Genomic DNA, 16,626 nt, shown 5'->3' on the forward strand with positions numbered 1-16,626 from the left:
ATATGGAACAATCCCTGGTGCATAGGGGTACACCCCGTAGGGTCAGATCAGCTTAAAAATGGCCAATCTGCCCCAAATTGGGAGTTGTAGAGGGTAACAGGGGGAGGGGGATAATACATATGGCCAATATTGGCCAAGGGACCATTGACGAACACCTGCAACAAAAAATCTCAGGTAGTCTAGTGGGTCTGCAATCTGGCTGCTCGATTGCTATACAAGCTGCGATCCCACAGCAAGAGAGACACTAAGGGGAGGAGAAACTCTTTCTTTTCCTCTGGTGTCTCTCTTGCCGCCTGATCCCCTTCACAGCAGAGGACTTACCTAAAAAGGTCTTCCTTGCTGACAGGGCATCCTCTGCAATTAATCATGATATTCACTATAAATGGTGACCTCACGATTACCTGCTGAGGTAGCACTGTCAGCGAGGAGGGCCTTTTTTAGATAAGCATCTATCTGCTGTGGAGGGGATGTGTGTGCGCTGACCTCATTATCTTGCAGGGGAGTGGTCAGAGTGACAGCGGATGCGCTTTTGCTGCCATAATCGGCGAAAGTACGTGGCATGAAGGCCTGCTGGGGGAGCACCAGCGCAGATTCAAAATTTTGCTGCTCGAGCAGCTAGCAGCGCTTTTTGCACCTTTCATTTGTCTCCAGTCTTGGCTTGACTGCACTGCTTGTCTGTGAAAAAAAGGATTATGATCAAATCTTTAATCCTGGTCCACAAGGCAATCTATTCACTTAACATTTCTTCTCTGAAATCCCGTTTCAGGCAGTATCTTCCTACTCGCATCTTGAAGTCAGCTTCTCAATGTAATGTAGTGGTCCTAAATTTTGGCACAAAACAGTTGGCAGACATTCCTTCTCCATTATTTCTGCTCGGAATCTGCTTCCCGTTTCTTTCAAGGCTGAATCAGACCTCATGAGATTCTGGAGACTTCTAAAGACTTTGCTTTTACCTGATGCTTAACGATGCATGTCAGTAAATGAAGCATGAGTCCAAACTTGAAATACTCTAGAGGGATGATAGATGTGCCCAACAAGAAAACAAAAACATAAATGGGTCCAAGTGGAGCAAAGGTTGTTAGTTTCATCTCGAGGTGAATCACTACATGCAGTTTTGCTAAAGCACTTAACAATAATTGGAGTAAAAGAACGATAGGCTACAGTCTAAAAACTAAGAAAACAAAACAGCCTTCTGGCAGAAATGTGTATGTGATCTTTTAACAAAGAACACAAGCTGTTTAAAGACCCATTCCCAAACTTGGGGGGGCGGGGGCTTAGTAACAGAAAAAGTACATCTTGATTAGGCACAGGCAGGAGGAGTTGTGTGAGTGAATGCGTTTCAGTTGCAGAATGTAGAGGGTAGTAGGGAAGTAAAGCGTGAATGGGGTTACATTGGTGGTATAGGTCAGGGTTCTGCAAAGTCGGTCCTGGAGAGCCGAGTCAATGCCAGATTTTTTGCATATCCACATTTAGAAAAAAGATGTTTCAGAAATCTACAGTTTTCCCCCTGCAGGACGGCTTTATGTAGCCCTTCTTTCCGAATGTTTGCTATATCTGTAAGGTTAATCATATCTTATCTAACAGGCCAACAAATCTTGCGATAATCATGTCAGGATGAGAGACAACAGTGTACTGTCTTTAAGAATTGCATAACAAGCCAATCTTTGAAAGCCCAGATGAGTTATGCATCAACAAAGCATTAAATATTATTTGACTATTTTGGATTTCAGTTTATTGTTATAAAATGATAACCTCACTCTCTAGATAGGCATCGACTTAGTACGTCAGAAGGTGGCAAAACTGGTTCAGGGACCACAGGGCCTGGACTTGAAATGTGTCAACTGGAGTATTTGTTTTCTAGAAAGTTTGAAATCATACAAATGTGTGTGTCTGAATGGCAGGTGTCCTGAGGATTCTTCTGCCTATTGTACATTTTATCCTCCCTGAGGACAGTACTTAATTGACTACATGGTGGTGTCCTTCTAAAATGTCAACACCTGTTCTCAGCTGCAGATTCTGCAGACTGATTTGAGCAATCATAGTATCCTTTTAGCTCTTACAGCCCTTGATGATTGGAATAATGCAAAAGCCACATCTGAATATAATAAAACTAATGGCCGTACCTTTTGGTCGCAGGGTGGTATGAAGCTTTTGGGCCAGAATCTAAAAATCGCAAACTTGGTGTGTTCTGATCTGTCTTTTTGTTACCCGATCTCCTGGTTTGAAAAGCAGTTGGCCCTCTTTCAAACCTTAGGGATGAAAGAAAGTGTTAATTGGACCAAACCTGTTCTTAAGGTTTCTTGGGCAGTGAAAAAGGTGAATCAAGAAATAAATTCTTCTATGCCCCTTCTGGACAGAGAGAAATGAATCACTTTAAGCGGAAGAGAACTAGATTGAAGGTTGTGAAATGTTGGAAGGAGGAGGATAAGATATGGATTAATTTGAGGGAAGCAACTGTGTCACATAATTCCGGTAAATACTGGGCCTTAATATTGTGATTCCAAAGTCATAGCCTAGGCAGTTCCGATTTTAGATGTTGTCTGGACGCAACACATTTCTGATTTATATGTTGGTAACCAAAGTAACTGTGATCCACATATTTATAGTGTCATCGTAGATGATATGGAGTTACTTGGTCCAGGAGATTGGTGAGGAGATTGAGGCATTTATCAAAGGTGCTCAAACTTCCGGTGCTATGGGTCCTGATGAATTTTCAATTGCCCTTACCAAACATGAGTCGTCTCTATGGGCTACTTTTTATGTCCTTTATTCCAGCATTGTTATTTGACGGGTGACATTCCATCTTCGTGGAACGGTAGTATTACTGTACACTTATATAAAAAAAAGTCCTAAGGCCTCTCCTGCCAGCTACCGACAAATTGCCCTTCAAAATCCATGTTAAAAAATCAGATAAAAAAGTTATTGTTTACAGTAAGTAGGAACACTCACTCTGTAGTCAGTCTGGAAGGAATAAAATAATAATAGGCAATAGTATATAAAATAGTATATAAACAACCCTGTAAAGAAGCCCCCTCCGTGCCCCCTCTTTCCCTGGCACATCAGCGGAGAGCGTCCCCTTTCATTTCTTTCCATATTGCGGCCAGGAACACCTAATAGAGAAAGGATTACAAAATAAGCACCAAGAAACAAGCTAGAATCAGGTTACCAAAAGTAATTATGGACTTGCCCTTTCAGGAGAGGCAGGGCGGAGTCAGGAGTTTGAAAGTAGGCCCTGGTTGGCGGGAGATGAATTCCCCACCTCCTGGACTCCCTGAAAAGAAGCCATGCCTGAAGGATGATGCAGAGAAAGAACCTGAAGAGAACCAGGAGGAAGAGCCCTGCCGAGACCAAGAAGAGGGAAGCGTACCCAGCACCAATGGCAAGGACGAGGAGAGTAGGGAGAGCCCCTCAAGCCGCTGCCAGGATGAGGAAGTTGGGACGGATGCAGAGGCTGACGAAGTAAAGGAGACATGATACGAAGACTGGTACTCCGGAGAGTTGTGGCTGACGTGCTAAGTGGGGTGGGCATACACAGTTGCCTTGCATATCATGTGGGTGGTGGAAACAGGCAGGGCAAGGCAAGACCTCTACTGAAGAGAATGTTTGGGTGCACAGAGAATGTATGGGTTACTCCGAGTACCTTCACACTTTGAGTTGTTTGCTTTTCTTTATTTGTTTGGTTTGTATTCTCCCCCCGCCCCCCTACCCCGCTGTGCACCAGGGATTTCTACCTCCTTGGGGGATGTCCTTTTCTCTGTACACCGCCTCTCATGGTATTCCTAGTCCCTAAAATTCGATCACGCTGGGGCACAGGTGATATGGTGACAGTAATATCGCCTAATTCAGGGACCCATACTTACCGCTTTGTGCCTGCCCATTTCCTTTGAGGGTACTGGTGGCAGCATCCCAGAAGAGAGAGAAGGAAATTAAGTCAACATGCCGGTTAAAATTGGAAGAGACTTGACAAGGAGAATAGACTCATCCTGGGGGAAAACTGATTCTTTTTGTTCAGTACTGCCTTGTTTTGTTTTGTGGCCAAATAAAAGCTAATATTTGCATACTAACCAAGCCTCCAAAGCCATATTTTCACCCTTCCGTCTCACAAACCCCAACCTTATTATTAAAGGAATCTTCTGCATGCTGTACATAGAATTATGTTGTTATTAATGTGAAATCTATCACCGCTACGTGATATCATAGGAGCATGGGAAGGTATTCCAAAGGAAGAGAGGAATTGTGAGCTTTACCAGTCCCATATTCAAAATTAGAACCATGTGATATTTGTATGCCCATATATGCACTTCTCACATCGTCACTTCTTGAGGCCAATCTTTATGAAATATAACATAACTTCGGTTGTCGATGCTAGATTTTGTGTGTTCGACCCACCCTCACAAATGGCTTGTGCAAAAATCTTTTAAAGTGTTTTTTTAAATGTGTTTTAAAATTGTCTCCGGATTTGTGATAAAGCTTTTTGAACTCCATTGTATTTGTATGGAATTGTAGATCTTATTCACAACTGCAGGGTAATGAACTTGGTATGATATGAGTGTCAGATTTGTGTACACTATCTTTAGGTAATATCTCTATAGTATTTTATTAGTGGATTTGTATTCTGTTGTCCTATGCATATTTTATTTTTAGATAAATGTTTTTACACTATTGTTCCTGTGGATTGGCACTTAGGGGGTCATTCGGACTTTGGCGGGCGGCGGAGTCCGCCCGCCAAACTCCCGCCATCAGTATACCGATGCGCGGTCAGAAGACCGCCGAGGTTATTCTGAGTTTCCCGCTGGGCTGGCGGGCGACTGCCAGAAGGCCGTCCGCCAGCCCAGCGGGAAACCCCCTTCCACGAGGATGCCGGCTCCGAATGGAGCCGGCGGAGTGGAAAGGGTGCGACGGGTGCAATCGCACCCGTCGCGATTTTCAGTGTCTGCATGGCAGACACTGAAAATCTTGGTGGGGCCCTGTTACGGGGGCCCCTGCAGTGCCCATGCCATTGGCATGGGCACTGCTGCGGCCCCCAGGGGCCCCACGACACCCCTAAGGGGGTCGGAATCCCCATGGCGGCGCTGCTAGCAGCGCTGCCGTGGAGGATTCCCCAGGGCAGCGGGAAACCGGCGGTACACCGCCGGTTTCCCGTTTCTGACCGCGGCTGTACCGCCGCAGTCAGAATGCCCTTGGGAGCACCGCCAGCCTGTTGGCGGTGCTCCCGCGGTCGTTGGCTTACCGCCAGGGTCAGAATGACCCCCTTAATTCTCTTAGTATCCTAGAGTGTGATGATTTTGAAATTTGCTATTGCGCCTTTGCACATGTGCAATTTAGTTTTGATTGGTATGTGCACTTGCATTACTCTGTTTTTTGCACATTATATCGGAGTATTACAGTTCCAATTTACACATTTGGAAAAGTATTGCTAAGCACTTTATGGAATTTTAATATTGTAAAGATTTTTAAATGTGTTTTATTGGAGTTGGTATTTAAATTGTGGTACTGTTGATGCTTTTCGGATGTACTGTCTAATTGTGTTTTATGTGAACCTCGCTTGCGATCCAAAACATAAATAAAATGGAATAAAATGTTCGGAGTAGTTTGACTCAGCTGTTGCTTGGCCTGGCTTACTATTGGACTGATTATCAAGTGGAATGATTTTGCAGGTCATTCTCAGTGTAGTAAGGCAGAGCAGACCAATTATTTCCTAGGGGAGGTAGTATGAGTTGGAGACTGGAAAGTAAATAAATAACGTGTAATAAATAAAAGTCACATCAAGAGTTTTAGTTCTAGAACGATAAGCGTTTTATTTCACTTTACAATGTAATATACTTAAAATCACAGCAATTAAGAACACTACACAGTTAACTGTGCAATCAGACATATTTGGCTAACAGTAGTGGAGTAATGCTAATATGGCAGGGTTATCCCTGCTCTCCGCCTGAGCTATGGAATCTGCCTCACGTTTAGACCTGGATTACAGACCTCTGCTCTGTCCTGGGATCTCTCTGATCCTGGGGTGTTGATATCCTTTTCCAAGAACTGCCAAGCCATAAACCTTTGATGTGGGATATGATGAAAAGAATGCTGGAGCAGGGTGAGCCCAAACTTGCAGAAAAGACCAAAGTCACAAAAAAGAGAGCTTCTTGTGTACCTGGCCCACCGCACATCTTTGCCTGCACCCCACCACTGGGGATGTGGGGAAGGAGGGACATTTTTATCCCCACCCATCCTTTGGAGAGAACCTGGTTGACTTCAATGTGGATGTTTCTGAGCTTCTAAGGTTTATTAGGGGGCTCCATCCAATTCACATACCTGTCTGGCATATCGCAGCCCTAACCTCCATCTTATTGGCCTCTTGCACACAGGAGTTTCAAAATGGAATCCGGTCTCTATATAGTTACACATACATACACACTCCATATTCATCCTAACAAACATATGTACCGAACGCAATTATTTACCATCCATGTCCCAAACAGATATAGCAAAGAGCTGGGGTGAAAATGTATTGACAGATCAGTTTGAACAGGAGAAGCTGGCAAGAACTCTCCCAGTGAAGGTTCCAGGAAAAAGGCCTGCCTTTCCATTTATAATCCAAACTGCTGTCTCCATTGTCAAACGTTTCTAACCCAAGTTACTGACAGTAGTCCCTACCCTGAAATGAAGGGTGACTTTAGGTGCCTTTCCAGACAACAGAGCTCCACTCTGGGTCTCAAGTCACGTTACACTCAATGCCTGCAGCACACATGCATAATTGATATGTGTACTGTCAGGGGAAATCAAAACCCACAGAGACCTATGGCAAAAGGGCACTTGGGGCAGAGGTGACTAATGGTAATACGTACACAGTGAGTAGAAGTTAGTACTTTACTAGAGGGCAGGCATATGTCTTCTTTCCTTAATAATCCCTTCCAACTGACAAGTCCACCCCAACTGTTAGTTCACTTTCTACATTCTAGAACCATTACACAGTTCCACATTCGACACCCACTAGACCCCAACACCACAGTGTGCAGTCTTCACCAGCCATGCAGGGCATCTTTCTGCACCACTAGAACATGTGTCTTATCAATCTACCATCAGCACTGGAAATCATACCATGGGTGAAGGTTTTCTGAACTAGAGGAGATGAAGGAAGCTTTGGCATTCAACAATTGGTACCGTGCCGCCACCACCGATATTGAAAGGAGAAAGTAGCTTGACAGAGTCATTTAGAGACAAATGGCACTTTTTTCATACTTCATAAGGGTTTGTGAGTTCCACTTTGGTCCATTACTTGAAGAAAGTGTTACTTCTTTACGGAAACACACTGCCTGCTCCATCACAGATACAGGTTACAGATGCGTTACCATGATAATAATGTCAACATGTAATGGAAGGAAAATCCACAAATGCACAAAGCATCTTTTGTGTTCAAACGATTTTCTGGAACAAATTTTCTTGGCAGTCTTTTCTCATTCATCTTCACTTCACTGAATCCCAAAGTTGAATCAGAATTCACAGGCGTATCATTGGTGCCTTGGTGAATCAGGAAAAGGCTTATCTTTTATGCATAGAGTAGCACAGAAGCCTTTGGTTCAAATGAAATGTGATACAATGAGACACAGCTCCACACAGATAAAGGATGGATTTGAATAATTTCCTGTTTGTAAATAACTAACCCACCTTGATGTTACTATTAACTTGCAGAGGTATGCATGTCACATTTGCTCAGCATGTACTTCCCTGCCGCTTGACACCAAGACCAGTGACTTTGGTCCCCATAATTCTAGTGGCTTTGCTCATCCTTTTAAACGAGTTCTTCAAAGCTTTCCTTTCTGGCTCTTCTGCTTCAAGAGCTACATTTGTACTCAATATTTCAGAGGGTTGATGCTATACTCAGTGGGCTGTGCGGTATAATAGATATCTAAAATTGTACTGTCCAGATATTAGAAGTTCAGGTAGCAAATGTTACAATATCTGGCAATATGATGGCCCTTTAAAGGCATTAAATGAGGTGTTTGGGACACATTTTATTTTCTCGTTGTAGAGTGCTGTTTCTTTACAAGTAGTCAAGAATTAGATTCCTTATCTAAATCTTGGACAGAATAGCAGGCAACTATCTTTGAAGGAAAGCAATAGCAACTCATCTGCAAGGCAGTTGCCTTATGTGGCCCACTTAATAAACTGTGCTAAGTACAATTTTTCAGTGCAGCCTAAGAAAGGTAACCCTCCGTTCAAATCCAAACAGTGCAGTGTTTCAAAGTCAGTCCTGAAATTCTCTGGCTTTATTTAAGTATTCAAGTATCAAGCACTGTTTCCCATTAAGACATGTAAATATGTTTAGCTAAATCTATTCCAAAGGAAAGACAAGCGTGAACATATTTAATAACATTGTCAGATTATTAGCACTTACCATAAATATGTTGTTAAAATATATATACGTTTCCATGCCAACCTATTTGAATTCCCTTTTGTCACTCTTCCCCATAAACAGAAAACATATATCCTACTTGTCATCCTGCCACCCTCTCACATCAACCCCTGCACATTCCTTCCTTGCCCAAACCTCCACTTTCTGCTGTCATATTCAGACCAGAGAACCAGTGCCATTCTGATGCAGTTCTGTGAGAAATGCTTGTTAGTATGGCATGCTTTTTCATGTCTGCATGGGTCTGTAGAGCAGAGGCATAGCTAACATTGGTACAATAGGTGCACTATTGCACCTATTGTTTTACTATCTCTTGGACTTGGCCCTTTCTGAATGTGATCCCCAAACTTTTTGCCTTCATCCTCCACTTTTCTGGGACTTGTTTTGGTTGGCCTTTAGGACTGCACACTTTACCACTGCTAACTAGTACTGAGGTGCTTGTTCTTTCTCCTTTGAACATGGTACATTTGGCTTACACCCAATTGGCTCATTTGATTTATTTGTAAGTCCCTAGTCAAGTGATACTACATGTACCCAGGCCCTGTAAGTTAAATGCTACTAGCGGGCCTGCAGCACCTATTATGCCACCCACTTAAGTAGCCCTTTAAGCATGTCACAGGCCTGCCATGGCAACCTGTGTGTGCAGTTTTAAACTGCTGTTTCAACCTGTAGCCTGTTCCTGGGTCACCTGACTGGGTGTAGTTGGATGTCGGACTTTGTTTATTTTTCCCTGACAGCCACACATTAGAGGGATTAGTGTGTGCCTTGATGGGCCATCAACTAGCAGGGTTGGGGGAAGGGAGTGGCACAGCCCCACTTGCAACTGAATAGGCTGTTTTCAGTCTTCGCACAAAGGACTTGTCACCACTGCATTGTTCATGCAGCCAGCTTTAAGCCAGGATGGAGGAGGCAGGAAATGTCAAGGACTTCTAAGGGAATTCTCTAGAAACATCTCCTACTTCAAAGTGGGCACAAGGTATGAATAATATCCCTACAGACCCAACTCTTCAGTGCCCTCCTGGACCTGGATACTACAGTAGAAGGACTGCAGTGCTGGTTTGCTGCCAGAAGGACTGCCACTCTGCGGCTCTGCTTGTGGGAAGGAAGACTGGACCTGCACTCTTCATCCCAGTCTGAAGTAACTCCAGGGGTCAGCCACCTGACGACCTGTTCTGAGCTATAGGGACATAACAAGCTCCAGAGCCTCCAACCAACTGCTAGCTGACTAGTTGCCTGGACCTGCTTCAGCCCTGCTGATCTCTGCTGGAGTGAGTTCCTGACCCCCAAGTCGTATCCCTCAGGTCCTGTACCCTTGGTGTAGCCTCAGTTGAGCTCTCATAAAGTTCTTGCTTTCCACACCACGCGCCAATGCAAAGTTCCAGTGAACCTGACTGTTCGTGCCACAAAAAACCCCGACGATGCCTGGCAGCGCAAGATCTGTACTTTGCACTACTGAATTGACAGCTCCCGCTGACTGGCAACACAAAGCTCCAGCAACCACCGTCCACAACACCCAATAGGATTTTCACGCTACAGTGATGACCATCTGTGAGGCCCAGCCTGCTTTTCATGCTACACCAACGGTCATCGGCAATGCTCTCCCTGCACCTCGTGGCCCCTTCCATTGAGAATGGAACTCTTCACACTGGAGTTGAAGGTAACTCTTTCAGCACGACTAGCCTGTTCTGTGGATCTGCTGTATCTGCCTTTGCTCCATCACGGTCGGCCTGAACTTGTGACTTTCACTTAGTGTTTCACAACCAGATAACCGCAAGTGGAGGTTTGTGCTTTTAGGCACTGTACTTACCTGAAATCTTTAAAATTGCATGTCTCTAGTTCCACGGATTGGATTTTTGTCATTTTGGTGTCAAGTTATTTATTAGATTTTACTCTATTTTTGTAAATTGGTGTTGGATTTTTCTTGTGTTGTTTTTTTACTCTATTACTGTTTGTGTGATGCATAAATGCTTTATACATTGCCTCTAAGTGAGCCTGACTGCATTTGTGTCAGATACCAGAGGATTAAGCACAGGTTAAAATTGGGGTTGCTAGTGTGTCTCTCTGACAGAAATTGTGGCTGCTGCTGAAGTAGAGTTTCACCCCCCTCAACCAGAAACCCAATTTCCAACACTATCCCAATAGGAGTCAAGGGTGTCATTTTTCCTACCTTGGACCAGGGATCATGGCATCCTTGCTATGCTCCTGCTGCAGAGAACCGTAGCTGACAGGAAAGAGTGCAGATGGCAAAACCAGAGCGTACCAGCATTCTCCCACCTGCTGCAGGTCTGTGGAGAATCTAGAGAGGTGGAAAAAGATGGGTGGGACTGAATAGCATCATCTGCCGTTCCACTTTCCATTCCATTGTATGGAGATCTGCTCAAGGCTTCCTTAAGGGAAGCCTGTGTTTCTCTTGGTAACGTTGCAGCACTGGAAAACAATTTCTGTTTTTTACCACTGACAGGACAGAACAGTGAATAAGTGGATTTCGAATCATGCTATTCACACTAATCTCTCCCAAGGAGTAAAAACATAAAAATAGTTTTTACCCTTTTGGTGCCCTTCCACAAACGGAACCATTCCATACAAGTCAGTTTGGAGCCTGCCTTTGAAGAGACAGTCACCCCAGGGCTGAATAAGAACTCAAGCAACCCCAGGTGCATGCTGGCCTTGTTCAGTCTCATCTGTGAGGTGCGCCCTGATGCCTTAAGGTAAATCAAGTTTGGTACAATGAAGTGGAGCGTTATGTGGAGTAATAACTAGTGGATTTAGTGAAGTGATTCCTCCATAACATTGTTTCTCAAAGTCTTCATTAATTTAGGAGTTAGAACCTGGATGTACTGGTGCAGAAGGGAGAACTTTTACCACATGCCACTCCTTTGTATTTCAGTGGATGAGATTTTATTTAAATTTCGTATGTCATCAGATCACTCCTTGCAGCTGAAGAATATAATTTTCCGATCCCCGGTCAGCTTCTTGAACAGTAAAAATGTGTCAGTTGGATAAAGCTAGAATTAAATGGGAAATCCTAATTCTTCATTCTTGCACAATACTTAACATAATGCATCATTTTTATTTTTCAGGATGCAGATGCCTTCAACATCAAAGCAGTTGATGGAAATGGGCCTACAGAAGAAAGCGCTCTGTTGAACAACTGTTCACAGCCACTACCAGAGCTACCAAAGAAGGAGAAGCCTTGTGGAAAATTAAGGGAAATATTTGTATGCCCGCCACAAGGGATTCTGGCCCGAACAGTGACCAATGGTAATTTGGAGTCAGTGAGCCAAGTAGAAATCTGGTCAATTATTATTTCACTCATTAACTATAAAAACAAAATAGAAAAAACTGGTGAAAACGTTGAAACAAAAACATTGTTTGTTTAAATCGTTGTTTATTGTTGTTTTCTTTTCTAAAACAATGTGGTGTATTTTATTAGGAGGAACACGAAATTGATTTTTCTCACCAGAAATTACAAAGGGAAACAGGCATTCGAATGACCAGTAGTCAGTAGAGAAAAAAAAGAGAACGTCGGTGATTAGTGATGGGAAGAGGTATATCTGAGGGTGAGCACAGCAGACGAAAGAGCCGAGGGAGGAACAGTTCACCCTCGAAACTGCTGAAGGCATTTCCCCATATGTTCTTTATGTTTGCCACTTTAGAGGGTGATGTCTTTTCACTAGTTCTTGGTTATAGATTCCCTCACGAGTAGACCACAAACTTGAACCTTCTGTGGACATATTTAGAGCAACCCTAACATCTCTCATGTTCTGCAGAATACGTTATCTTTGCAACGTGCAAGTAGTAGGTTAGACGCGTGGTGCACCATATAAATGTTACCAATTATTCTAACTAAACTATCACAGAAATAAAGATGTAAAGTCAGGATAAGGCTTCTTCAAACTTGCCATCACACGTTTTACCAGAAAATTGACTTGAGCTTAGAAGGGTTGCTAAATTTGTGAGGAGTTGAATTCAAAATATTTTTAGACACAGCTTCCTGCTGAATCAAATATTTGACTTGAAATTATGAGTGCATACATGGTACTCGGCAGCCATAAGCATGTACACATTTATACCGAGTGCTACAGTCAAGTAATTATAAAATATAATAGTCTGCCCATTGTGAGTTCTACCTTCTTTTTCACCAGGTGCAACGACATTGCCGGGTACCAGTTTCTGCTGAGTTTTCCTTATAATACCAACTATTCTAACTTGCATTTTAAGATAGAACTTGAAACCACAGTTTATGTTTTGTAGCTGTGACAGGACACGTCACTCTTACTTGTCTCATTGATGCCCATGTTATCAATCACTTAATGATGGCAGTCAGTGGGTATTGGAAAAGAACAGTAACTAGTGGATGAACCTACATGTCAGTAGCTCCATTACAAGGACTACCTTTTAATCAGTTCTCTAATAAAAACATTCTTGAATTAAAAAAAGCGTGACTGACGAAAATGTATGTGTGTGCTTGCTTTGACTCGACACCAGGGCATATGGATTCAGAGGGCCCACCTTATTAGACCGTCCATTCTCGCCTGCATGTTTCCTTTCCGGGACCTCCAAGTAACTATGGTCCTGGAGAGAAAAAGGCTGGAAATGTCACGCAAGCACTGGGATTTGTGTTTTGTTTATTTCCAAAAACGATGCACAAGGCATATTTTGGTAGAAACAAGGCTGCCAGCCAGTAGCAAACTATACATTTAGAATGCATGCCAGTCTCTCAGTGACTGTCCTGAGTTGGTGGTGTTGGACATGCTACTGTTCAACGGTCGGTTGGTACGTTTCAACAGTAGACTCCGTCCTGCCCCCTCCATCTCTAGCCTGTTTTATGCCCACCCACTTGTTTAATCTCCATTCCTATTTTCGACCACATCTCTTGCCTATTTGACATCATCAGTTGCCAGTGAAGAGTTCCAAAATCTTGCTCTTTGGTCAGGCAGCAAGTTCGTAGCTCTCCATGGGTCCCCCTTTCAGTTTACCTCATTCACAGTTTCACAAGAAACTGGAATAACTGACAGGACTGCCAAGACCCCTTAACATCCAAATTGTGTGACGAGGTACACGTTTCTACAGCCCAACAGTGACCTGCTTGCAGGGTTATTATACACGAATCTGCATGAAATTGACGGTGAGCTACTAAATAGAAGCTGCTTTCAAAAGTGACATTTCCAGAGAATTATCATTTGTTTAAGAATGCACCAGTAAATCATTAGGCGTGTCTTTATTTTCTATTTTTTTGTGCTGTGGCGCCACCAAAGACATTTAGCTGCAAAATCGGGGAAGATAAGGGTAAATAGTGAGCTGAGGATAAACTCAGCCCATTGAATCGGATTTGGGGATTTGGTTGGTACTTATTAAATATGTTTTATTGTGTTTCACATTTACATTCTAAACCTAAAAATCTATTTTCAGCAAACATCTTGCTCAGATATGTTTTTGTTTCTTTGTCTTACCTCAGTGGTCATGGTGTTTCTGGTGTGGGGAATAGTCTGGTCCATCACTGGCGCTGAATGTCTTCCCGGTGGTAACCTCTTCGGTGTGCTGTTTCTGTTGCTGTTTGCGGTTATCGGTGGAAAACTGGTTGGTCTCATTCAATTGCCAACACTGCCTCCCCTTCCTCCTCTTCTGGGTGAGGACACTTTTTAATAATATTAAAATTAAAAATAACATTAATGTCTGTCTATGTATGGCAAGCTGCATGCAAACCGATTGCCTCCAGGCCTTGGAATATCAGTTGTTATTATTACCTAGCTCAGTGGTACTCGTTTTATTAACCTCAGAATGATGAAAAACGGAGTCACCCCTGTCGGTGTTCCAACCAAATCGTTTATATCTGTGTACCTGCACGAAGAGAAGTGATGGACCCTAAGGACGTCACATCAGTCATCAACGGGGGGAACGAGGTTTAGTCAGATACATTGGGATACAGAAACTATTCTTGCCGAGCGCAGTTGTATATTCCCATAGCACAACGCACCCCTGTGACTTTAAAAGTATGTACCTAGCGACAACCTAGCGACAAGTTTCATGATAGTTGTCACTTCCGTAGAGAAGGGCTCGAAGACAGTCCGATGGGGCCACCCCTTTGTGCAGGAGTATGTAGGACGCACGAAAATCAGACATAAATGTACTTTTCCCCCAATTAATTTATGTGTCAGAATGTTTGTTACAGTACAGGAAACGAGTTTGTGTAGGAAATGTGATTTAAACATTTTGCTTATGTTATATTGAGCACTAAAATATTTGTCTTGATGAATTATGTAGGAATTGCTGAGAAATATGCCTTGTTCATGTACATGCATGTTTCACGCATTTATGCCTATGTATTACCAGCACAACAAAGTTAGCTTAGTGCCTGGCGTCAAACAAGCCTGTTACTCATTTAGAAATAAATGAAGTCTGTCACGGCAGCAGCTGGCAGGAGCAGTAGGCAGAATGATAACAGAGGAGTATCTGAAGACTGAAGCTCGGTTTCAGACACTGCCAGCTTCTTCCACATTGTTTGTTGCCTCTATCAGACATTATACTTCAAAGTTATTTCAATTTCGAAGCTGTAGAAAATATACCGTGTGCCACCTTGGGCTAGAGAAAGGTTAGAGACCGTCCCCATTAAGCGATGACCAATTTCACAAGACGAGGAAAGTTCTGTTTGATTTATCTTCTGAATGTTTGTAACAGGCTCCTTAGGAATTCCTACTATGTCCGAGAACAGCCTGCACGCTAAATATAAACAGACACGTTTTTGGGAAATAGCAGAGACCAAGAGCTCAGAGGGAAAGATAATACCCATTAAAAGTAAGAGTAGACCTGGAGCATTCACCCACTAACCGAAATGATATTGATACCAGGGCTTTGCCTCACAGCTGTCTGACCGATAAGGGGCGCTATATTGTAAGTGTTGGTATATTTCATGCCGAGAGTGTCTTTGGGGAGCCACTGCTGTGCATTTCACTCCTGGAGCCTCCTGACTTACAGGGAATTGAATTAGAAAATACTTCTTTATACCTCAGAAATTGGCTCTAGGCCACTTGCTTGGAGGAGGTGGTAACAGAACATCCTCCAAAAAATCGGTAGCAGGCCTGTTTGGATGTGCCAAAGTGGAAACCCACTAATAATAGCCATGTCTAATAGCCCCATAGCTGTGCAAGGCTACCTCGTGAACAATGGTGGTCTTACAGAGTAAACCCTCATAACATCCCTAACATAAAGAGAAAAAACTCCCATGACAGGAATATTCACTTGACGCTGTGCACTGTAAAAAGCCAAGTTGTAGATGTTTGTTAAAGTTAAATAACCTTTCCATGTTTGCAATGCGGGCTGGCAAAGTATTACATAGATTGGTCACTCCTACAGAAAAGGCCCTTTATCCCCATGTAGCTTTGCGAAATCTAGGAACAGCTACACGTGTCCGCGAAGACGACCCTACCACCTGAACATAACATTGATCTGAAAATAACATTGATCTGCTCTGTGCTTTGTGCACCATACAATCCTTCTGACAGGCAGCCAGTGAACTAACACACACACTCTCTCTCTCTCTCCCTCTCTCTCTCTCTCAACCCCCCCCCCCCCCCCCCCCCCCCGAAGCCGTCCAGGCAGTCAGGGACAGTTGCTGGTTTCCATTTTTTTCCAACACTTTAGCAGAAAAAGGGAACAGAGAGATCGGACGGCAGTTCTTAAAATCGTCCAGATCAGCGTTGGAGTTTTTTCAGAAAAGGAGTGACTAAAGCTCTTTTCCAGGGTGCAGAAAAAATTCCATATTGAATTATACTCACAAAGGTATTATGCTGGGAGTCGGCAATGGAGTAGGGTGCCAGATGGAATATTTTGGCTGAACAGGGATCCCAAGCGGACCCAGATTTAATACTCAAGGGCAGCTCTTTAGTTTGCTGAAGAGGGATGTTCGGGAACTCCAACATTTTATGTCAGAGGAGTTTACAGGCAAGGAGATATTGTCTGATTTAAAAAGGTGGAATATATATCTAGTATCTTATTTTTTTTTTAAATGTGCCATCGCAGAAGGCTTGGGAGGTGGAAGCCTGCTTCTGAGAAGGAATGAAGGTCAGCTCTTTAACGGTTTTATACAACAGCTTTGAGGAACTACCTGCATTCCGAATTTTATCAGAGAAGAAAGCTATTTTTGCAGCCTTAATTGCTGATTTGTGGTGGGTCAGCATGGTTTTATATTTAACTATTTCCAAAAGATTACCCTCAGAAGAGGG

General features: G+C 43.3%; 1 protein-coding gene across 1 annotated transcript in view; it reads left to right on the forward strand.

The window, feature by feature from the left end:
- LOC138289871 (sodium/hydrogen exchanger 9B2-like) overlaps positions 1 to 16,626 on the forward strand; it is a 301,774-nt gene that overhangs the window by 104,930 nt on the left and 180,218 nt on the right. The window contains exons 3-4 of the mRNA XM_069230202.1: positions 11,485 to 11,665; positions 13,863 to 14,033. Coding sequence (XP_069086303.1) covers positions 11,485 to 11,665; positions 13,863 to 14,033 — 352 coding nt within the window. The remainder of the gene's footprint in view (positions 1 to 11,484; positions 11,666 to 13,862; positions 14,034 to 16,626) is intronic.

The sequence above is a fragment of the Pleurodeles waltl genome, chromosome 1_1, assembly GCF_031143425.1.
Source record: "Pleurodeles waltl isolate 20211129_DDA chromosome 1_1, aPleWal1.hap1.20221129, whole genome shotgun sequence".
In the NCBI taxonomy this organism is placed as follows: Eukaryota; Metazoa; Chordata; class Amphibia; order Caudata; family Salamandridae; genus Pleurodeles; species Pleurodeles waltl.